The sequence below is a fragment of the Rhinoderma darwinii genome, chromosome 4, assembly GCF_050947455.1.
Source record: "Rhinoderma darwinii isolate aRhiDar2 chromosome 4, aRhiDar2.hap1, whole genome shotgun sequence".
In the NCBI taxonomy this organism is placed as follows: domain Eukaryota; kingdom Metazoa; phylum Chordata; class Amphibia; order Anura; family Rhinodermatidae; genus Rhinoderma; species Rhinoderma darwinii.
In genome coordinates, this window is record NC_134690.1 from 406,803,890 (window position 1) to 406,830,248 (window position 26,359).

Below are 26,359 nucleotides of genomic sequence, written 5' to 3' on the forward strand. Positions count from 1 at the left end.
GGAAATCTAGCTGGTCTCCATAATTCCCGTCTATAGTAGTGAAGCTGGCAAAGCAGATGTGGGGCCAACAGCTCCGGAGCCATGCGTCTAATGTTAAAGATGCCTCCAGGAAGGGGTGGAAACTGGACGATGGTGGAGAAGAGAACAGGAGCGGGAAGGAGAAGTGTCACCGTGGAGAATGGAAGAAAATGGCAGATAAAGTCAAAACAAGATGCTAAAGCGAAGAGAAGACCATAGACCATGTGCTGGTCAACCTACAGCTAATGGTGGTCAGACAGGGCCCCATTCTTAGTTTTGATATGGTCCCCCATAGTTATCTGTTATTGTAATGGCCCCTGAAATGATGAACAACATTGGGATTATGAGGACTAACTTCAGGTCCGAGAGTCCATGTCCCAAGAAGATAAGGAACTTAGATCCATCTGTAAAGGTATGAAAGAAGATCTACGTCTAGGATATAAATCTGCCCCACAAAACACAGTTATTCCCAAGAACTCCCATGCTATCCGTTTGAAGAACCAAGTTTTTTTCCTATGTAGTACACCTTCACCGATAAGAGCTCCATAATATAGTCGTGGTACATAGTGGTCCATGCCAACATCACAAGTATCACTCATCACTACTCTGACCAGCAGGACTGGAGAAACTAGAGGATGACCAAGTCCATAGAGCTACGGAGCTGTGGGCAAAGGCACTAGGAGAGCCCCGTACCCGACGTCTCTCACCCATACATTCAATTTTCATAAAGTATACTGTTAGAGTTGGGTTATAACCCCAATGGGAGCTGTAATGGCAGCCATATGGGTTGTGACCCAGTGTTTTCAGATCTTTGCCAATTCGCATCTGGTGTAGATTTCCCTTTCTGGTGCTGACAGCATAAGATGAGACTTAATAAATTAGTCGCATATTACTCCTGCGGACTTTAGACTAAAACGATACTCTTAGTAAATCTGCCCCTACGTCTAGGCTGGGGACTTGGACTTCGGTATCCAAATATCAAAATACCAAGAATTAATCAGCACAGAATTTTACACCTAAAAGACGGAGGTTTCACTTTAAGCCACTTCCAAGTTAAAAGGAAACAAAACATTTGTACAAAAGTGTTGAGTTAAATTTAGCGGGAACATTCAGTCCTGGAATTCCTATGGGATCATTGTAACATATTGTATCTAGTTCAGGGGTTTGCAACTTTTTATTGGGACGTGAAGATCCACAAAGTGAGCCATTTCGGGGCCGTGTCGATATCTTACGGAAGATGAGTTCGTTTTGGTAAGAACATCAGTCACTCAAGCCACAGGGTGATGGGTGCCCAGAGGTCTTCCTGCCATCTTGCCAGCTGTCTAGCTTCTTTATGGCGCTGTGTGATCTCATGGCTCAGTGACACCGTGTTTAGATGAGACGTGGAACAGAAGACGACTGAAGAGCCGCGACGTATCTGGAGCTGACACCATCTGTCTTCCTGGATAATGTGCAGGTTCTGGAATAGTGGAGCAGCCTCCTGTCGCTGCTCCGGCTCTGCTCCATGTGCTCCGCTTCACTCCTGGCTCACTCTCCACCTATCTGTTCCAATTTCTTTCTCCAGTATGACATATCCTGGACTTCCAGCTGACTGTAGCGACAATCTCCAGGAGGAGTGTCGCCGGGAAATTCCAGAATCTCGTTATCATACACAAATTGATTTGATTAGATCTCTCCGGGACGCCAGTGTCTTATTTCAATTTCATTTCTTTTAAACAGTCAGATTTTTTTTATTTTTGCCTAAAGATAAGTGTCGTCCCCATCAGCAGAGAACTCCTGCAGATCATCGCGAGCCCGGGAAGATCTAAGTAACAGCCACTCTCCATAGTCATCTCATGGGCTCAGCAGGGCGGCCACACAAGTAATCAGGATTCAGATGTATTTGGTTTAGCATCAAGTGTTACAAAGTGGAAAAATAAAGAAGAGGAGGAGGATTTACAAATAAGAACATTATGGGAAAATACCTGGTCAATCTCTTATACTCTAAAATGTAGCGTAGACGACATCATTATCAGTGCAAAAGATCATTCACGACAAGAGCTTGTGTATACGAATAACAGCAACGTTTCCTCCAAAAAGATGCTCCAATATATGAGGCCAAAACATCGCCATTTTTTGCATACACAAGCTGTTGGCGGAAATAAACAATCTTTTGCAGTGAGCATTCTGTACTCTACCCTACATCCTTTACTATTAGATCAGGAACGAACCATCTACAGACGGCGCACATCACAAACTACAGATAAAGGGGTTTCTGTTCCTAATTTCATAATACTAACACCTATATACAAGAATATAACTACTATAATACTGCTCCTATATACAAGAATATAACTACTATAATACTGCCCCTATATGCAAGAATATAACTACTATAATACTGCCACCTATATACAAGAATATAACTACTATAATACTGCCCCCTATATACAAGAATATAACTACTATAATACTGCCCCCTATATACAAGAATATAACTACTATAATACTGCTCCTATATACAAGAATAAAACTGCTATAATACTGCTCCTATATACAAGAATATAACTACTATAATACTGCCACCTATATACAAGAATATAACTACTATAATACTGCCCCCTATATACAAGAATATAACTACTATAATACTGCTCCTATATACAAGAATATAACTACTATAATACTGCCCCCTATATACAAGAATATAACTACTATAATACTGCTCCTATATACAAGAATATAACTACTATAATACTGCTCCTATATACAAGAATATAACTACGATAATACTGCTCCTATATACAAGAATATAACTACTATAATACTGCCTCCTATATACAAGATTATAACTACTATAATACTGCTCCCTATATACAAGAATATAACTACTATAATACTGCCTCCTATATACAAGAATATAACTACTATAATACTGCCCCTATATACAAGAATATAACTACTATAATACTGCTCCTATATACAAGAATATAACTACTATAATAATGCTCCTATATACAAGAATATAACTACTATAATACTGCCCCTATATACAAGAATATAACTACTATAATACTGCCCCCTATATACAAGAATATAACTACTATAATACTGCCCCCTATATACAAGAATATAACTACTATAATACTGCTCATATATACAAGAATATAGCTACTATAATACTGCTCCTATATACAAGAATATAACTACTATAATACTGCCCCCTATATACAAGAAAATAACTACTATAATACTGCTCCTATATACAAGAATATAACTACTATAATACTGCTCCTATATACAATAATATAACTACTATAATACTGCCCCTGTATACAAGAATATAACTACTATAATACTGCCCCTATATACAAGAATATAACTACTATAATACTGCCCCTATATACAAGAATATAACTAGTATAATACTGCTCCTATATACAAGAATATAACTACTATAATACTGCCCCTATATACAAGAATATAACTACTATAATACTGCCCTCTATATACAAGAATATAACTACTATAATACTGCCCCCTATATACAAGAATATAACTACTATAATACTGCTCCCTATATACAAGAATATAACTACTATAATACTGCCCCCTATATACAAGAATATAACTACTATAATACTACTCCTATATACAAGAATATAACTACTATAATACTGCTCCTATATACAAGAATATAACTACTATAATACTACTCCTATATACAAGAATATAACTACTATAATACTGCTCCTATATACAAGAATATAACTACTATAATACTGCCCCCTATATACAAGAATATAACTCCTATAATACTACCCCTATATACAAGAATATAACTACTATAATACTGCCCCTATATACAAGAATATAACTACTATAATACTACTCCTATATACAAGAATATAACTACTATAATACTACCCCTATATACAAGAATATAACTACTATAATACAGCCCCCATATACAAGAATATAACTACTATAATACTACCCCTATATACAAGAATATAACTACTATAATACTGCCCCTATATACAAGAATATAACTACTATAATACTGCTCCTATATACAAGAATATAACTACTATAATACTGCCCCCTATATACAAGAATATAACTCCTATAATACTGCTCCTATATACAAGAATATAACTACAATAATACTTCCCCCTATATACAAGAATATAACTACTATAATACTGCCCTCTATATACAAGAATATAACTACTATAATACTGCTCCTATATACAAGAATATAACTACTATAATATTGCTCCCTATATACAAGAATATAACTACTATAATACTGCCCCTATATACAAGAATATAACTACTATAAGGCTGGGTTCACACGTGGCGGAATTTCACTTAAATTCCGCTGCGGACACTCCGCAGCGTTAATCCGCAGCGGAGCCGTTTGTCCATTGACTTCCACTTTAATTTAGCAGTGTTCGTTTAGACGATGCGTAAAATTCCGCTGCGGAGCATAGGCTGCAGAGCGGAATTTGGTGTCCGCAGCATGCTCTGTCTGTTGCGGAGCAGTGGCGGACTCATGGCGGAATTTCTCCATTGACTTCAATGGAGATTCTAAATTCCGCAATGAAGTCCGCAGCTGTCATGCACATGTTATGTGTGCTGCGGATGCGTCTTGCTTTTTTAACTTGACATTTCTTCATTCTGGCTGGACCTATGTATTTCTAGGTCTACAGCCAGACTGAGGAAGTCAACGGGGCTCCCGTAATGACGGGAGCGTTGCTAGGAGACGTCTGTAAATAGTCACTGTCCAGGGTGCTGAAAGAGTTAAGCGATCGGCAGTAACTGTTTCTGCACCCGGGACAGTGACTACCGATCCCAATATACATGTATCTGTAAAAAAACATATAAGTTCATACTTACCGAGAACTCCCTGCGTCTGTCTCCAGTCCGGCCTCCCAGGATGACGTTTCAGTGTAAGTGACGGCTGCAGCCAATCACAGGCCAAGCACAGGCTGCAGCGGTCACATGGACTGGCGCGTCATCCAGGGAGGTCGGGCTGGATGCCGAAAGAGGGACGCGTCACCAAGACAACGGCCGGTAAGTATGAAATTCGTTTACTTTCACTAGGGAAAGTGCTGTCCCTTCTCTCTATCCTGCACTGATAGGGAGAAGGGAAGCACTTTTACCGCAGTCCGCAGCAGCTAGTCCGCATCAATTTTCTGCACATTTTGGGCAGATCCACAGCCGTAATCCGCAACCCGGATTAGGTGCGGCATTGATGCGGACAGTTGCGGAGGAAATCCGCCACGTGTGGCCATGCCCTTATACTGCTCCCTATATACAAGAATATAACTACTATAATACTGCATCCTATATACAAGAATATAACTACTATAATACTGCCCCTATATACAAGAATATAACTACTATAATACTTCCCCTATATACAAGAATATAACAACTTTAATACTGCCCCTATATACAAGAATATAACTACTATAATACTGCCCCCTATATACAAGAATATAACTACTATAATACTGCCCACTATATACAAGAATATAACTACTATAATACTGCCCCTATATACAAGAATATAACTACTATAATACTGCTCCTATATACAAGAATATAACTACTATAATACTGCCCCCTATATACAAGAATATAACTACTATAATACTGCCTCTATATACAAGAATATAACTACTATAATACTGCCCCTATATACAAGAATATAACTACTATAATACTTCCCCTATATACAAAAATATAACTACTATAATACTGCCCCCTATATACAAGAATATAACTACTATAATACTGCCCATATATACAAGAATATAACTACTATAATACTGCCCCTATATACAAGAATATAACTACTATAATACTTACCCTATATACAAGAATATAACTACTATAATACTGCCCCCTATATACAAGAATATAACTACTATAATACTGCTCCTATATACAAGAATATAACTACTATAATACTGCCCCTTATATACAAGAATATAACTACTATAATACTGCCCACTATATACAAGAATATAACTACTATAATACTGCCCCTATATACAAGAATATAACTACTATAATACTGCTCCTATATACAAGAATATAACTACTATAATACTGCCCCCTATATACAAGAATATAACTACTATAATACTGCCTCTATATACAAGAATATAACTACTATAATACTGCCCCTATATACAAGAATATAACTACTATAATACTTCCCCTATATACAAAAATATAACTACTATAATACTGCCCCCTATATACAAGAATATAACTACTATAATACTGCCCATATATACAAGAATATAACTACTATAATACTGCCCCTATATACAAGAATATAACTACTATAATACTTACCCTATATACAAGAATATAACTACTATAATACTGCCCCCTATATACAAGAATATAACTACTATAATACTGCTCCTATATACAAGAATATAACTACTATAATACTGCCCCTTATATACAAGAATATAACTACTATAATACTGCCCACTATATACAAGAATATAACTACTATAATACTGCCCCTATATACAAGAATATAACTACTATAATACTGCTCCTATATACAAGAATATAACTACTATAATACTGCTCCTATATACAAGAATATAACTACTATAATACTGTGCCTATATACAAGAATATAACTACTATAATACTTCCCTCTATATACAAGAATATAACTACTATAATACTGCTCCCTATATACAAGAAAATTACTATAATACTGCCCCCTATATACACGAATATAACTACTATAATACTGCTCCTACATACAAGAATATAACTACTATAATACTGCTCCTATATACAAGAATATAACTACTATAATACTGCCCCTATATACAAGAATATAACTACTATAATACTGCTCCTATATACAAGAATATAACGACTATAATACTGCCCCTATATACAAGAATATAACTACTATAATACTGCCCCCTATATACAAGAACATAACTACTATAATACTGCCCCCTATATACAAGAATATAACTACTATAATACTGCCCCCTATATACAAGAATATAATTACTCTAATACTGCCTCTATATACAAGAATATAACTACTATAACACTGCTCCTATATACAAGAATATAACTACTATAATACTGCCCCTATATACAATAATATAACTACTATAATACTGCTCCTATATACAAGAATATAACGACTATAATACTGCCCCTATATACACGAATATAACTACTATAATACTGCCCCCTATATACAAGAACATAACTACTATAATACTGCCCCCTATATACAAGAATATAACTACTATAATACTGCTCCTATATACAGGAATATAACTACTATAATACTGGCCCTATATACAAGAATATAACTACTATAATACTTCTCCTATATACAAGAATATAACTACTATAATACTGCGTCCTATATACAAGAATATAACTACTATAATACTGCCCCTATATACAAGAATATAACTACTATAATACTGCCCTCTATATACAAGAAAATAACTACTATAATACTGCCCCCTATATACAAGAATATAACTACTATAATACTGCCCCTATATACAAGAATATAACTACTATAATACTGCTCCTATATACAAGAATATAACTACTATAATACTGCCCCCTATATACAAGAATATAACTACTATAATACTGCCCCTATATACAAGAATATAACTACTATAATACTGCTCCTATATACAAGAATATAACTACTATAATACTGCCCCCTATATACAAGAATATAACTACTATAATACTGCCCCTATATAAAAGAATATAACTACTATAATACTGCTCCCTATATACAAGACTATAACTACTATAATACTGCATCCTATATACAAGAATATCACTACTATAATACTGCCCCCTATATACAAGAATATAACTACTATAATACTGTCCCCTATATACAAGAATATAACTACTATAATACTGCCCATATATACAAGAATATAACTACTATAATACTGCCCCCTATATACAAGAATATAACTACTATAATACTGCTCCTATATACAAGAATATAACTACTATAATACTGCTCCTATATACAAGAATATAACTACTATAATACTGCCCTTATATACAAGAATATAACTACTATAATACTGCTCCCTATATACAAGAATATAACTACTATAATACTGCCCCCTATATACAGGAATTTAACTACTATAATACTGCCCCCTATGTACAAGAATATAACTACTATAATGCTGCTCCTTTATACAAGAATATAACTACTATAATACCTCCCCCTATATACAAGAATATAACTACTATAATACTGCTCCTATATACAAGAATATAACTACTATAATACTACTCCTATATACAAGAATATAACTACTATAACACTGCCCCTATATTCAAGAATATAACTACTTTAATACTGCCCCCTATATACAAGAATATAACTACTATAATACTGCCCCCTATATACAAGAATATAACTACTATAATACTGCTCCTATATACAAGAATATAACTACGATAATACTGCTCCTATATACAAGACTATAACTACTATAATACTGCCCCCTATATACAAGAATATAACTACTATAATACTGATCCTATATACAAGAATATAACTACTATAATGCTGCTCCTATATACAAGAATATAACTACTATAATACTGCCCCTATATACAAGAATATAACTAATATAATACTGCTCCTATATACAAGAATATAACTACTATAATACTACTCCTATATACAAGAATATAACTACTATAATACTGCTCCTGTATACAAGAATATAACTACTATAATACTGCCCCCTATATACAAGAATATAACTAATATAATACTGCTCCTATATACAAGAATATAACTACTATAATACTACTCCTATATACAAGAATATAACTACTATAATACTGCTCCTGTATACAAGAATATAACTACTATAATACTGCTCCTATATACAAGAATATAACTACTATAATACTGCCCCTATATATAAGAATATAACTACTATAATACTGCCCCTATATACAAGAATATAACTACTATAATACTGCCCCCTATACACAAGAATATAACTACTATAATACTGCTCCTACATACAGGAATATAACTACTATAATACTGCCTCCTATATACAAGAATATAACTACTATAATACTGCTCCTATATACAAGAATATAACTACTATAATACTGCCCCTATATACAAGAATATAACTACTATAATACTGCTCCCTATATACAAGAATATAACTACTATAATACTGCCCCCTATATACAAGAATATAACTACTATAACACTGCCCCTATATACAAGAATATAACTACTATAATACTGCCCCTATATACAAGAATATAACTACTATAATACTGCCCCTATATACAAGAATATAACTACTATAATACTGCTCCTATATACAAGAATATAACTACTATAATACTGCCCCCTATATACAAGAATATAACTACTATAATACTGCCCCCTATATACAAGAATATAACTACTATAATACTGCCCCTATATACAAGAATATAACTACTATAATACTGCTCCTATATACAAGAATATAACTACTATAATACTGCTCCTATATACAAGAATATAACTACTATAGTACTGCCCCCTATATACAAGAATATAACTACTATAATACTGCCTCCTATTTACAAGAATATAAGTACTATAATACTGCCCATATATACAAGAATATAACTACTATAATACTGCTCCCTGTATACAAGAATATTACTATTATAATACTGCCCCTATATACAAGAATATAACTACTATAAGGGCATGACCACACGTGGCGGATTTCCTCCGCAACTGTCCGCATCAATGCCGCACAGAATCTGCGTTGCAGATTCTGCTGCGGATCTGCACAAAATGTGCAGAAAATTGATGCGGACTAGCTGCTGCGGACTGCGGGAAAAGTGCTTCCCTTCTCCCTATCAGTGCAGGATAGAGAGAAGGGACAGCACATTCCCTAGGGAAAGTAAAAGAATTTCATACTTACCGGCCGTTGTCTTGGTGACGCGTCCCTCTTTCGGCATCCAGCCCGACCTCCCTGGATGACGCACCAGTCCATGTGACCGCTGCAGCCTGTGCTTGGCCTGTGATTGGCTGCAGCCGTCACTTAGACTGAAACGTCATCCTGGGAGGCCGGACTGGAGACAGACGCAGGGAGTTCTCGGTAAGTATGAACTTATATGTTTTTTACAGATACATGTATATTGAGATCGGTAGTCACTGTCCCGGGTGCAGAAACAGTTACTGCCGATCGCTTAACTCTTTCAGCACCCTGGACAGTGACTATTTACAGACGTCTCCTAGCAACGCTCCCGTCATTACGGGAGCCCCATTGACTTCCTCAGTCTGGCTGTAGACCTAGAAATACATAGGTCCAGCCAGAATGAAGAAATGTCATGGTAGTAAAAACAATACGCTCCGCAGCACACATAAGATCTGCGGACTTCATTGCGGAATTTTGACTCTCCATTGAAGTCAATGGAGAAATTCCGCCATGAGTCCGCCACTGCTCCGCAACAGACAGAGCATGCTGCGGACACCAAATTCCGCTCCGCAGCCTATGCTCCGCAGCGGAATTTTACGCCTCGTCTAAACGAACACTGCTAAATTAAAGTGTAAGTCAATGGACAAACGGCACCGCTGCGGATTAACGCTGCGGAGTGTCCGCAGCGGAATTTAAGTGAAATTCCGCCACGTGTGAACCCGCCCTAATACTGCCCCTATATACAAGAATATAACTACTATAATACTGCCCCTATATACAAGAATATAACTACTATAATACTGCTCCTATATACAAGAATATAACTACTATAATACTGCCCCCTATATACAAGAATATAACTACTATAATACTGCCCCCTATATACAAGAATATAACTACTATAATACTGCCCCTATATACAAGAATATAACTACTATAATACTGCTCCTATATACAAGAATATAACTACTATAATACTGCCCCTATATACAAGAATATAACTACTATAACACTGCTCCTATATACAAGAATATAACTACTGTAATACTACTCCTATATACAGGAATATAACTACTATAATACTGCCCCTATATGCAAGAATATAACTACTATAATACTGCCCCTATATACAAGAATATAACCACTATAATACTGCTCCCTATATAGAAGAATATAACTATTATAATACTGCTCCTATATACAAGAATATAACCACTATAATACTGCCCCTATATACAAGAATATAACCACTATAATACTGCTCCCTATATAGAAGAATATAACTACTATAATACTGCTCCTATATACAAGAATATAACTACTATAATACTGCCCCCTATATACAAGAATATAACTACTATAATACTGCCCCTATACACAAGAATATAACTACTATAATACTGCCCCTATATACAAGAATATAACTACTATAATACTGCCCCTATGTACAAGAATATAACTACTATAATACTGCCCCTATACACAAGAATATAACTACTATAATACTGCCCCTATATACAAGAATATAACTATTATAATACTGCTCCTATATACAAGAATATAACTACTATAATACTGCCCCTATATACAAGAATATAACCACTATAATACTGCTCCCTATATAGAAGAATATAACTACTATAATACTGCCCCCTATATACAAGTATATAACTACTATAATACTGCCCTATATACAAGAATATAACTACTATAATACTGCTCCTATATACAAGCATATAACTACTATAATACTGCCCCCTATATACAAGAATATAACTACTATAATACTGCCCCCTATATACAAGAATATAACTACTATAATACTGCCCCCTATATACAAGAATATAACTACTATAATACTGCCCCCTATATACAAGAATATAACTACTATAATACTGCCCCTATATACAAGAATATAACTACTATAATACTGCTCCTATATACAAGAATATAACTACTATAATACTGCCCCCTATATACAAGAATATAACTACTATAATACTGCCCCCTATATACAAGAATATAACTACTATAATACTGCCCCTATATACAAGAATATAACTACTATAATACTGCCCCTATATACAAGAATATAACTACTATAATACTGCCCCTATATACAAGAATATAACTACTATAATACTGCCCCTATATACAAGAATATAACTACTATAATACTGCTCCTATATACAAGAATATAACTACTATAAGGGCGGGTTCACACGTGGCGGAATTTCACTTAAATTCCGCTGCGGACACTCCGCAGCGTTAATCCGCAGCGGTGCCGTTTGTCCATTGACTTACACTTTAATTTAGCAGTGTTCGTTTAGACGAGGCGTAAAATTCCGCTGCGGAGCAAAGGCTGCGGAGCGGAATTTGGTGTCCGCAGCATGCTCTGTCTGTTGCGGAGCAGTGGCGGACTCATGGCGGAATTTCTCCATTGACTTCAATGGAGAGTCAAAATTCCGCAATGAAGTCCGCAGATCTTATGTGTGCTGCGGAGCGTATTGGTTTTACTACCATGACATTTCTTCATTCTGGCTGGACCTATGTATTTCTAGGTCTACAGCCAGACTGAGGAAGTCAATGGGGCTCCCGTAATGACGGGAGCGTTGCTAGGAGACGTCTGTAAATAGTCACTGTCCAGGGTGCTGAAAGAGTTAAGCGATCGGCAGTAACTGTTTCTGCACCCTGGACAGTGACTACCGATCTCAATATACATGTATCTGTAAAAAAACATATAAGTTCATACTTACCGAGAACTCCCTGCTTCTGTCTCCAGTCCGGCCTCCCAGGATGACGTTTCAGTGTAAGTGACGGCTGCAGCCAATCACAGGCTAATAACAGGCTGCAGCGGTCACATGGACTGCCGCGTCATCCAGGGAGGTCGGCCTGGATGCCGAAAGAGGGACGCGTCACCAAGACAACGGCCGGTAAGTATGAAAATCGTTTACTTTCACTAGGGAAAGTGCTGTCCCTTCTCTCTATCCTGCACTGATAGGGAGAAGGGAAGCACTTTTACCGCAGTCCGCAGCAGCTAGTCCGCATCAATGTACTGCACATTTTGTGCAGATCCGCAGCAGAATCTGCAACGCAGATTCTGTGCGGCATTGATGCGGACAGTTGCGGAGGAAATCCGCCACGTGTGGTCATGCCCTAATACTGCTCCTATATACAAGAATATAACTACTATAGTACTGCCCCCTATATACAAGAATATAACTACTATAATACTGCCCCTATATACAAGAATATAACTACTATAATACTGCCTCCTATTTACAAGAATATAAGTACTATAATACTGCCCATATATACAAGAATATAACTACTATAATACTGCTCCCTATATACAAGAATATTACTATTATAATATTGCTTCTATATACAAGAATATAACTACTATAATACTGCCCCTATATACAAGAATATAACTACTATAATACTGCCCCTATATACAAGAATATAACTACTATAATACTGCTCCTATATACAAGAATATAACTACTATAATACTGCCCCCTATATACAAGAATATAACTACTATAATACTGCCCCCTATATACAAGAATATAACTACTATAATACTGCTCCTATATACAGGAATATAATTACTATAATACTGCTCCTATATACAAGAATATAACTACTATAATACTGCTCCTATATACAAGAATATAACTACTATAATACTGCACCCTATATACAAGAATATAACTACTATAATACTGCCCCTATATACAAGAATATAACTACTATAATACTGCCCCTATATACAAGAATATAACTACTATAATACTGCCCCTATATACAAGAATATGACTGCTATAATACTGCTCCCATATACAAGAATATAACTACTATAATACTGCCCTCTATATACAAGAATATAACTACTATAATACTGCTCCTATATACAAGAATATAACTACTATAATACTGCACCCTATATACAAGAATATAACTACTATAATACTGCCCCTATATACAAGAATATAACTACTATAATACTGCTCCTATATACAAGAATATAACTACTATAATACTGCGCCCTATATACAAGAATATAACTACTATAATACTGCCTCCTATATACAAGAATATAACTACTATAATACTGCCCCCTATATACAAGAATATAACTACTATAATACTGCTCCTATATACAAGAATATAACTACTATAATACTGCTCCTATATACAAGAATATAACTACTATAATACTGCCTCCTATATACAGGAATATAACTACTATAATACTGCTCCTATATACAAGAATATAACTACTATAATACTGCCCCCTATAGATGAGAATATAACTACTATAATACTGCCCCTATATACAAGAATATAACTACTATAATACTGCTCCTATATACAAGAATATAACTACTATAATACTGCTCCCATATACAAGAATATAACTACTATAATACTGCCCTCTATATACAAGAATAAAACTACTATAATACTGCCCCCTATATACAAGAATATAACTACTATAATACTGCCCCTATATACAAGAATATAACTACTATAATACTGCTCCCTATATACAAGAATATAACTTCTGTAATACTGCCCCCTATGGACAAGTATATAATAATGTGAATCCATGTATCCTTCTTTTTAGTTTTATGGTTATTTTCCTCAGACTTTGCTCTGGATTTGTATCCTGTATAAACCTGTTAGAAGTGGAGCTTTATATTGTATATCAGTCGGTTTAGTGTTTGCTTCGTGTCCTCCTTTCCCAGCTCCGCTCAGTGGATTTCAGCCTCTTACAAGTGAAGTGTTATTTGTTTCTCTCCGGTAGCAGCTTATCTGTATAGAAGGGGTCAGGCCACGGATAAAAGGAATAGGAGGGATTGACTCGCTAGAGGGGATTATTCATTAAGTGATGAAGCTCTCAGTATAGAGTCTGGGTCTTGTGTTCTCCCGGATGATATTCCCATCGATCTGCGTCCTCCATCTCATTAATTAACGCCTCTTTTATCTGGTTGTTCTCTTTTATATACAAGACTTCTGTCGCCTCCTATTAACCCCTGATTTCCCGGCCCGTTCCCTGGTACTTTGTGTAGATGGGTACAATGGATTTGGTATTTATTATATTTTCCTCACCCTCTCTCACTTTGCCATTTTTTAAGTATTTTCCTTGTTCTTGGGATGTTACTTTCCATATCTACTAGTACTTTAAGGGGCTCGGTCAGTATGTCCCGAGCTCCGGTCCTTCCCTGGTTCCTATAGATTCTTGTTTTGAGCATATCTCCCATTCATATACAGAAGGGACGTGGATGTCTTAGATGTAGCAGAGCTAATAGTCTATTGACCAGGGACAAATATTCCTGTCTTAAGGTCAATTTCGAGCCCCTATTACAGTTCGGCCTCATCTCAGGCAGTATCGTCTCTGCAGTAATAGTGGCTGCCTGCCCAGGAGAGCGCCAATTGCTTAGGACACATTGTGCTCTCCCAGGAAACCGGTGTCCCATGGTAACCCATTATATTATATTATTTTCTATTTCCATTAATGGTCTGCAGCAAAGCATCATGGTCTCAAATTAGAGATGGTTCCTAATAATTTGTTTATCTCACGTGCCAACACGGTTATTCCCATCCCTTTATATAATTGAGGGACTTTTTTTGTACTGGTCCAATGTTTTGGACTACGGGCTCAGCAAACAAAATGGCCCGCACTAGTAATTATTAATAAACTGTGAGTAAGATTGGGCCGTCCTCGTGAAAATTTACCTTGGTTTATCCAAAGCAATTGCACTCTGGCCGTAAAATGACAAGTTTTGACCAATATTGTTGTATTATCATGGACCTTGGCTCAACATACGACATGGCTGCCTGTGAATACGGAGTTCTTTCAATTCTATCTGACGTCATCTTGGTGGGTCAAATCCTTTTATTTGGTTTTCAAGCTTTGGCAGAAAAATTATTTCTTGATACTTTTGATGTGGGTTGTTTTTGTTGGTTAGTTCATTAAATGTTGACTTGGTTTCTTCATTGGTGGGTTAATTCCTTGTATTTTGAGTGAGTTCCTTGGATTGTGGTGGGTTCAATCCTTGGTTGTTCTGTGAGAACATTGTGGAGTGGTGGGTTGATTTCTTGGATGATGGGTTGGTTGTTTAGGAGGTAGACTGGTTCCTTTATTATCTCTTAATTTGTGGGTTAATTCCTTGGTTGTTGAGCGAGTTCCTTGTGTAGTGGGTTGAGTTCTTGGATGATGGGTTGGTTGTTTAGGAGGTAGACTGGTTTCTTAATTATCTCTTGATTGGTGGGTTCAGTCCTCGGTTGTTGAGTGAGTTCCTTGTATCGTGTAGGGTTGATTTCTTTCAATGATGGGTTGGTTCTTTAGGTGGTAGACTGGTTTCTTAATTATCTCTTGATTGGTGGGTATATTGGATGGTGGATTAGTTCCTTGGATTATTGGTTGATTGCATGGGCGGTGAGTTATTTTCTTGACAGGTGGGTTGCTTTCTTGTTTGGTAAATTGAAGAAATCGATAGGTTCTCAAAACGTAAACTCCTCCAATCACAAGATATTGAGTTGAATGATCCTATTATACATTACAAAGCTTATAAGTTTGCACTGCAACCCTTCTCTCCAGATCTAGATGAACCCATTTTAACCATTCACCAGACCATCAGTGACGTACGAGGGAGCTTCTATCAGGAGAAGACCGTGTTCCTTCGATGTACCGTCAGCTCCAACCCACCTGCTCGCTTCATCTGGAAGCGGGAAACTGAGACTCTGTCACACAACCAGGACAACGGTGTAGACATCTATGAACCTCTCTATACACAGGTATTGCTTTACTCACATGATAAGATTTGGATATATTTTTTACCTTCACCCTGTGGAAGCTTAGAAAAAATTATATAGATGATATCTGCATTAGATGTTCCAGCCACTGTCTCCCGGGTGTAGAGTTTGTTTTTACATTGTGTACTTTATGGCTATATAAACACATGTAGCAGAGCTGAACTTACTATGTAACTGTTTTTTGTCTGCATTGTGATCAATGAGTACAGATAATGCAGTATATGTACCTGTAATTCTATAGAATACCGCCTAGATATCATGGCTTGTTGTCGCACATGACAAACTCGGCTCTGTTACATCTGTAGCTGTTGGTGATCTTTACAGAGCGTCATTTAGTAAATGGTAAGATTTACTCGACAGGAGATGTGAATGAGCTATAGCGTAACCCATTACTAGTAATAATGATAGGGGATTGACAGGATGAAATGTTACCGTCTCCCCACAAAGTCAATTCATCAATCAATAATTTCTATAAAAGCTCTTGGGCTCTAAATTATAAGAAGTCGTCATTCACCGGAGCCATCGCACTGACTTATCAACCACAACTGTCCATGTAGCAGATAATGAAGAGTTAAATGATGGATCTGAAAACACGAATATGACCCCCCGGGGAGACGAGCGGAGGAGGGGCTGATTGTTGTGGGCAGCGCCATTGACTTTACTTTCCCTAATCCTTGTAAATCTCTCCCACCACTAATGGCAGCCGGTCCGGTCACTGCTTTTATTTTCCTACCGGCTCCAGACAAATGACGATTTTAATTTGATCGGTTTGTAAAACGTCCCCCTCCCCCATCGACATCAGTCTGAATATTTCCTGAGTCCAGAAAGTCTTACCTTACGCTGGTTCTTGGACAGTCTTTCATTGATGTAGTCATGGTGGCATCCAGATGACTTGGGGCTCCGTTGGTTGGTGTTGGTTTCACACTAATATTCAGTAACTCAACCTCTAGAGTAGACTTTATTGTAGCTGTAGCGGCTGAGCTGTCCAGGGGCTCAATGCAGAGATTATAATCTTATTACAATGTTTCCCAGTCTGAGTTCTGTGGAATAATCCCTGCTGGACATTGGTATTTAGTTCGGGGCTCCCCAGAAGACAATAGCAGGAAGAGCCGTCACTATTACAGCAGTAATTTGGTCGTTGAAGCGGCTCCACAGGAGGAGGGGCACATTTTTTCAGGGGTTCCCCATAGTAAAATGGTTGGGATTTTCTGCCCTAACCCATGAAACAAACATTATTTGGGCTGTAATAATCTAATAATTTCTGTATTCAGCACCTGGACAGCTCCTTATCCCATGGAATAGACATTATATGAGTTGTACTAATCTAATAATCTCTGTTTTCAGCACCTGGACAGCTCCTTATCCCATGGAATAGACATTATATGAGTTGTACTAATCTAATAATCTCTGTTTTCAGCACCTGGACAGCTCCTTATCCCATGGAATAGACATTATATGAGTTGTACTAATCTAATAATCTCTGTTTTCAGCACCTGGACAGCTCCTTATCCCATGGAATAGACATTATATGAGTTGTACTAATCTAATAATCTCTGTTTTCAGCACCTGGACAGCTCCTTATCCCATAGAATGGACATTACTTGAGCCATAATAATCTCTGTATTCAGCACCTGGACAGCTCCTTATCGCATAGAATAGACAGTATTTGAGCCATAATAATCTAATAATCTCTGTTTTCAGCACCTGGACAGCTCCTTATCCCATAGAATGGACATTACTTGAGCCATAATAATCTCTGTATTCAGCACCTGGACAGCTCCTTATCGCATAGAATAGACAGTATTTGAGCCATAATAATCTAATAATCTCTGCATTCAGCTGCTGGTCAGCTCCTCGGCCCGGTGAACTCCCCGGTGACCGGCGTGCTGGGGAGTCCATCGTTATCCAGCGTGTTTGATGGAGGTTCTGTCATGTTTCTTTGATCTACAGGAGAATTTCAGGACGGCCTCTCCGGGGATATCATTCTGCCAGCAATACCCGATGTATAAATAGGTGTTGTCTGAAGGGTAATGGTCCGGAGCGAACAGCCAAATCCAAACATCGTTCTTCAAATGACAGATCCATCCGGCGACTTTCCGCATCCATCTTTTCCTCTCTGAGATCCATACGTAGCAATGATCGGGAATAAGACCCGAGAGACTCCGGGATTCTTCCCCGCGCTCCCTTATAAAGCCATTTTAAATGTCCCATTACACAGATCCAATGTGCACCCCATTAGTCTAACCCTATGGTGATGCGTTCTCCGCTGACACAATAACCTTTCTTAAAGGAGACTTGTTTTATTCTAGGTCATCTGCCTACTTTTAAGAGGATTTATGAATTACTGTCAGGTTTTGTGTTGGGAATATTATGTGGCACTCCATCAATTCTCCAAATTCACTGTTCTGATCCATTTCTCACCACGTATTGGCAAAGTTATTGCCTCCCCGCCCTGACTGCTGAGAGTTCACCCATTGAGTACTGGGGTACACTAAGCCTTGAGGTTACCCCAGGGGTCCTTAGAATCATCAAGACCTCTGTGTTTCCATGCTCTGGCAGAATGGGCTGAGTATGGTTGGCCATCCCGAAGCTGCTGTCTCTGCCCCCACATGGATGACTGTCACGATCTGTGGGTATGTGGACCCACTGGGCCGTACTGCCATAGCTGGATATCAGCTGGCCAAACAGTGTACCAAGTAAAGTCTATAGTCCGAGCAAGGGTACCTGTGGCAGTACAGACAGTAGCGGTGGCTAGGCTCAGATGGGACCTTGGCAGCAGGCACCAGGCGTAATGTAACACAACACGACTCCAACTGGTTTAAGGTACAGGAACGGGAACACTGGGAACAAGAAAACCCTAAGGGACCATTTTCTAGACTGACGCTGGAAAACACTACAACGCTCAGGCAATGAGTGAAGGGGCAGGGCCCTTCTTGTAGTCCATGGTGATTAGACAATTCTAAACATGTGTGGGCGCTGGCCCTTTAAGGCCAGGACTGAGCTTGCGCGTGCACTCTAGTGGTCACTGCAGGCCAGGACGGCCGCATGTGCTGGCATCTCCTGGAAGGAAGGCATCGGCAGGATGAGAGGAGTCTGAGATAGTCTGAGATACGAGATAGTTGAGGAAGGTCCAGTTATTGGTATCTGTAGCCAATCTAATGTCTATTGACCACAGACCGGCTGAGGCCGCACCAAAATCACCTGGATTTACCACGAAATATCTCAAGTCTACAGTCATCTTTACTCAACAGGAAAAAGATCAGCATGGGCTGCATGTATCATAGACGTAGCCACCATACTTTCTGTACAGCTCAGGGAGAGGTGAGACCAGACTTATCTGCCCCATACCCATTATCCATGGTCATTGTAGGACGACTCAGAGCTCTCCTTTCCACCGCAATATTAGGAAACAATGGGAACCATCTGAACTCCCTCTTCTACACGAGAAGGGGGTGGCGTGCAAATCCGAGATCGGCCAGGTCCTCCTTAATCGCGTTGAAAGGGTGAACTGGTCAGAACCAGGAGGATGAGGACCAATGTATGGGACCCCCGTCCTTCTATGTGCCCTGAAGCGACGTTCTATATATCTTTCGGGTTCCATATTCCGCCCCGGCTCCCGTTCCAGTAACTATGTAGCATTTGAGCTGATTGAAAAATGAGCCTTCAAATTACTGAGTTAAAATAGAAGAAAAAAATCCACTTGTCTCCGACTTTCTCCGAGAAGTGATGAGATTCCGTGGAAGTTCTTCTTACATTTCAAGAATCTTCTCATCTCTTGAAGTCTGATGAGCAATGCAAAAACATTTAGATAGAATTAATTTTAGGCTGAACCTGGTCTCTCCGCGGTGCCCCCTCCAGTTCTTTGTAAGCTCCTCCAGATCTGGCCCAGGCCTATTATTCCTGCTGTCTTATTAATCACCTCTTAATATCATAACTCTACGTGCGTCCTGTATAGATAAGACAGTGAATCAATATCCGGCCGCTGCCAACCCTATTACCACTTCTAATGAAGCTCCGCTTCCTGCAGTAAATTAAGATCGTCTTCCCGCGGATGATAATGGGATTGGATTGGCGGGAGAGGAAAGTTTCTCTGCAGTCTAACAACTCATCATCTCTGCGGCTTCCTTGGAAAATCCTCGACCAGATCCGGGGCCGGTGTCGAATTCATTATCATCGATTGAAAATGTCACTGATTCATTCATAACCAATCAGGACGAGCGTCTCCTGTCAAACTCATGACTGCAGAATGGACAATATAAATGACTCCTCTCAGGAAAAATACTGGGATGCATTTATCTTCTTACAACTTTTACTTCAGAGCTTCTTTACGTCACAGGGTGTTTTCTATAGACTGAAGAACGAAATCTTCCATCTCTCACAAAGTATCTTATTCTAGGGATATTAACTCTTCCCGATGAGGATTTATTCCGCAGAAAGTAGATGCCCATAAAATGTTGTCTTCAGCAGCAACATGGACAACTCTGTGTCTGTACTGTGAATGAAGCAGATCTCTCTCTCCCTCTCCCTTAGCAGGAAATCTCAGCACAATCTCATGTATCAATGTGCAGATGAACTCCATCGAGCCATGTAACCAAATCCGTGTTTTACTTTGTCTCTGAAATCCCCCTCAGTGCCAGTCATCACCTCCCACACTAAGCTTCAGATTTCGTAGAACAGTTCGGCTTTAATTGTCAAGGGAAGGAGTGACTTCCAAATCTAAATTTTATCAGTTTGTTCTTTACAACTTTCTTAGTTCACGAGGTTTATCCCAGAAAGCAATAAATTGGAGTATTCTCTGGTGTAGAAAAATTAGTGATGTGTAATCCCATCACTTGCCGGTTAATTATCTTTAACATCATCTCACCCCCTCCCCCATACACTGACCGATTCCTAACCATTATTGGATCAGACTTTCATAAATTACAGCTCAAATTATTTTTTTCCACATTTTCAAATGAATATTAGAAACCACGTCCACGTGTTATTATCTCCCTTCAGTTACTGTATGTCATAAGGTCATGGTCTGCCGCAGAATGAGCCGGCATTAGTGGATTACCAGTTACAGGGAACATTTCTACCAACCGAGACCAGGACATTGAAAATGCTGCAGATCAATGCCAGGTAGATGACGCAAAAGCTCTCATCACGCATCACAGCCTCCAGTAAATGTGGCTTCAGATAGAATCATTCACTATGAGACTTGTGTATTCTGTGGAGATTAAATGTTATTATCTGACATTATTACCAAACAATTCAACTCCAGCAGGAATACAGATGTGATATTATATCATATAAAAGGTTGGGGTCTCACCACACAATGAGGGGGCGGGGAAGGGGCACAGGTTCACCACACAATGAGGGGGCGGGGAAGGGGCACAGGTTCACCACACAATGAGGGGGCGGGGAAGGGGCACAGGTTCACCACAACTGTAACAGTAACCAGGGAAGGGCTGTGGTTCCAAGGTCGGTGTGCGCGCCAGTGCCGCGGTTATGGGAATGTGTAATTGATTGGTTATGTCTTGATTGTAGCAAAGATGCTGAGAACCAGAGACTAAATCAGTAATTGATTTGTTATGTCTTGATTGAAAGTTAATGATATCTCTATATTTAGGTACCTAGGATTATTATGAGATGATATCACACATGATAGGATTAGATACAGTGGCTCAGCAGACAGTATCACACATGATAGGATTAGATACAGTGGCTCAGCAGACAGTATCACACATGATAGGATTAGATACAGCAGTTTATCAGCTAGTATCAGACATGATAGGCTTAGATACAGCAGTTCAGTAGCTCAGCACCTCACATGATAGGCTTAGATACAGGAGCTAGGCACCACACATGACAGGCTTAGATACGCCACTTTTGCAGTACCTGATGGGAAATGTAGCTCAGTTATAGACACTGTATATATATATATATATATATATATATATATATATATATCTCATTCTCCCTCATACATCCACTTTTCTCTTTTTGCTTAGGGAGAAACCAAAGTGCTGAAATTGAAGAATTTGCGACCTCAAGACTTCGCCAATTATACGTGTCAGGTGTCTGTACGGAACGTTTGTGGGATTCCAGATAAATCCATCACTTTCCGTCTCACTAACAAGACAGGTAAGAAACATTGACGGCAATGACTGGAGCGCTACAACTTGGTGGAAACAATCCTCAACATTGATGGGTGGATGATGAAGGCTTCTCGTTATGCGCCTTGTCCTTGGCCGATCTCATCCACCTTCATCCTCGTCCTTTCATAAGCCTGAGCTGAAGAGCCGGACCCGTCCTCTCCCCAAATATCATGAATTCATTATTAGCTGTGTATTTAGGACTATCCTGGGGAGCCACTTCCTCTGCTTCTTTCTTCTTCATTCTCTTCTTCATCATCCTCTTCTCCTACTTATTCCTCTTTCTCTTTGTCCTCCTCTTCTTCATCATTATCCTCATCCTCTTCTCCTTCTTATTCCTCTCTCTTTGTCCTCCTCTTCTTCTTCTTTTTCTTCTTTATCCTCTTCCTCATCCTCTTATTCTTCTTCATCCTCTTCTCCTTCTTATTCCTCTTCTCCTTCTTATTCCTCTTCTCTACGTCCTCCTCTTCTTCTTCTTCATGCTCCGCTTCCTCCTCTTCTTCTTCTTCCTCTTCTTCATGCTCCGCTTCCTCTACCTCTTGACACATCCATAAGTTTTCTGGTCTCTACTTGACTGGTTCCACTAAGGCATTACGAATCCTGATCCCCCGTAACAATGTCATTTCATTTTCAGTGATTCCCATATGTAAAGCAGAGATGGCCATAGATGAGAGCTCAAGCGCAGCCAACAATGAGCACTACATAGTCCAATATTGGAATACTTTGGGTACATTGGCTTTAAAGAATTGTCCAGTTTGGAAATCCCATCTTATATCGAATTCTGTCCGGGAGTCTCTACATTGAGATCCCCTGATCAGCTGGTTGAGGCAGTAGAAAGTTCATACTCATTTACCTCCAGGAGGGTAGACCATGACATGGGGGCCCCTTACCCTCACATCGTCCATTCTTTACAGTGTGAGACCCTACAGCCGCCCATTCCCCCGGGCTGCACTTGACGTGGTATTTGGATGGCAGCCGTCTTGGGGTCCCCCAGTCTTATCCAGAATTAGATAAAGTGCTGAAGATGATTCTTAACAGAAGAGGAAGATTCAGCGATTTATAATCCGAGAGGGGGTCTTAAGCTCCCCCGTCCCCTGCTCACCTGGCTCTGATATAAGGGCATGAAATGGGGTTATTTGCCATTTATACTGAATTTTTCAGGCTCCATCTTTTAATTCAGCTCCTGGAATTTTGTTTACATTTTTTGTCCGGTGAAGTCGACGGAGAAAATGAGCGAATCCGTCTCCTGGGAAACACGTAGCAATCAATAGGAAAACAAATGGAATTTTATAACTCGGGTATTTTATGTATCTGTCATTGCAGGGAATGCATTTTCTTATGGGGGGTAATGAAACCATCATTTTAACTCCCGTCCTCTGTTCTCCGACCTCCTGTAATCGTTACCTGTCATGGCAGAGAAGGCGCTGGCCTCATAGTGGATCTCCGGCGATCTCCTGTAATATTATAAGAGTGTTACAAGTCTTTAGATGCAATAAGCTATAATAATATTTCAGAGGCCACACCTACTTTAAAATAGGCCACACCTCCCTGACTTCAAGGGTGAATGTAGAACCCACCACCACATGCTGAGACAATGTGTCCAATGATGATCAGATTCTACATCATAAACAGAAATGGTTAAGTCTTCATTATTTATAGCGCCATCATAGGGCTGAACAGAGATTCAGAGGAGCTTACAATCTACACCAGGAAAGGGGAAGGACGGTCAACACAGTGGAGAACATACAAACTCAACAGGGATGATCATCTGGATCTCAGGGCCCCAGTGCTGCAAGGGCCCCGTGGCCTCCAGCGTGGATAATGTGGCATAGTATAGATATTGATCACTGAGATATATGCAGATACACTACGGCTTGTAACAGGGTGAACACATATAGCACAGAGGTTCCACACTATATACATCGGTATAGGACGCGAATCACGTGACCGTCATAGTCTCCTGTAGCTGTAATAAGAGTATTACGTGATGGTATGATATAGTGTGTGATATGCTGGCTCATGTCATATGTCATGATAACGCAGCAGTTTGTCTTGTTGTTGTGTCGGTGCTCTGCAGCATCAGATATACAGTATATATATAAATGAACACTTAGTAAGACGTTGACCACTTATTAGTCCTCTCTCCGTTCAGGAGCAGCTTGGTGGGGACGAACAGGAGGTGACAAAAAGCTGTATAGAAGCAAGAAATCGCTCCAGTCTCCCCTATGGCTCAAAGCAGAGGCCGGTCAGTGTCCTCTGTTTCTTTCTGCATAAGAAGGGGCTTTGATGGTTGGAATGACTGTGAGTATGAGTGTGAGTGTGCGTATGACTGTGTATGAGTGTGAGTATAAGTGTGAGTATGACTGAGTATAAGTGTGAGTATGACTGAGCATAAGTGTGAGTATGACTGTGAGCATAGGTGTGAGTATGACTGAGTACAAGTGTCAGTATGACTGTGAGCATAAGTGTGAGTATGACTGCGAGTATAACTGAGTATGAGTGGGTGTCTGAGTGTGAGTATGAATGTGAGTGTGAGTATGACTGAGTATAACTATGAGTATAAGTGTGAGTATGACTGAGCATAAGTGTGAGTATGACTGAGTATAAGTGTGAGTATGACTGAGTATAAGTGTGAGTATGACTGAGAGTATGGCTGTGAGTATAAGTGTGAGTGAATGAGTATAAGTGTGAGTATGACTGAGCATAAGTGTGAGTATGACTGAGTATAAGTGTGAGTATGACTGAGTATAAGTGTGAGTATGACTGAGAGTATGGCTGTGAGTATAAGTGTGAGTGACTGAGTATAAGTGTGAGTATGACTGAGTATAAGTGTGAGTATAAGTGTGAGTATGACTGAGTATAAGTGTGAGTATGACTGTGAGTATAAGTGTGAGTATGACTGTGAGTATAAGTGTGTATGACTGAGTATAAGTGTGAGTATGACTGTGAGTATAAGTGTGAGTATGACTGTAAGTATGACTGAGTATAAGTGTGAGTATGACTGTGAGTATAAGTGTGAGTATGACTGAGTATAAGTGTGAGTATGACTGTGAGTATAAGTGTGAGTATGACTGAGTATAAGTGTGAGTATAAGTGTGAGTATGACTGTGAGTATAAGTGCGAGTGACTGTGAGTATAAGTGTGAGTGACTGTGAGTATAAGTGTGAGTATGACTGAGTATAAGTGTGAGTATATGTGTGAGTATGACTGTGAGTATAAGTGTGAGTATGACTGTGAGTATAAGTGTGAGTATGACTGAGTATAAGTATGAGTATGACTGAGTATAAGTGTGAGTGACTGTGAGTATAAGTGTGAGTATGACTGAGTATAAGTATGAATGACTGTGAGTATAAGTGTGAGTATGACTGAGTATAAGTGTGA

At 38.7% G+C, this 26,359-nt stretch overlaps 1 protein-coding gene across 3 annotated transcripts in view; it reads left to right on the plus strand.

The window, feature by feature from the left end:
- MDGA1 (MAM domain containing glycosylphosphatidylinositol anchor 1) overlaps positions 1-26,359 on the plus strand; it is a 323,508-nt gene that overhangs the window by 193,230 nt on the left and 103,919 nt on the right. For 2 of the 3 annotated variants that reach the window (XM_075863504.1, XM_075863503.1), the window contains exons 4-6: positions 16,627-16,823; positions 22,835-22,967; positions 25,131-25,223. In XM_075863504.1, coding sequence (XP_075719619.1) covers positions 16,627-16,823; positions 22,835-22,967; positions 25,131-25,223 — 423 coding nt within the window. The remainder of the gene's footprint in view (positions 1-16,626; positions 16,824-22,834; positions 22,968-25,130; positions 25,224-26,359) is intronic. The other variant, XM_075863505.1, reaches the window with a different exon arrangement.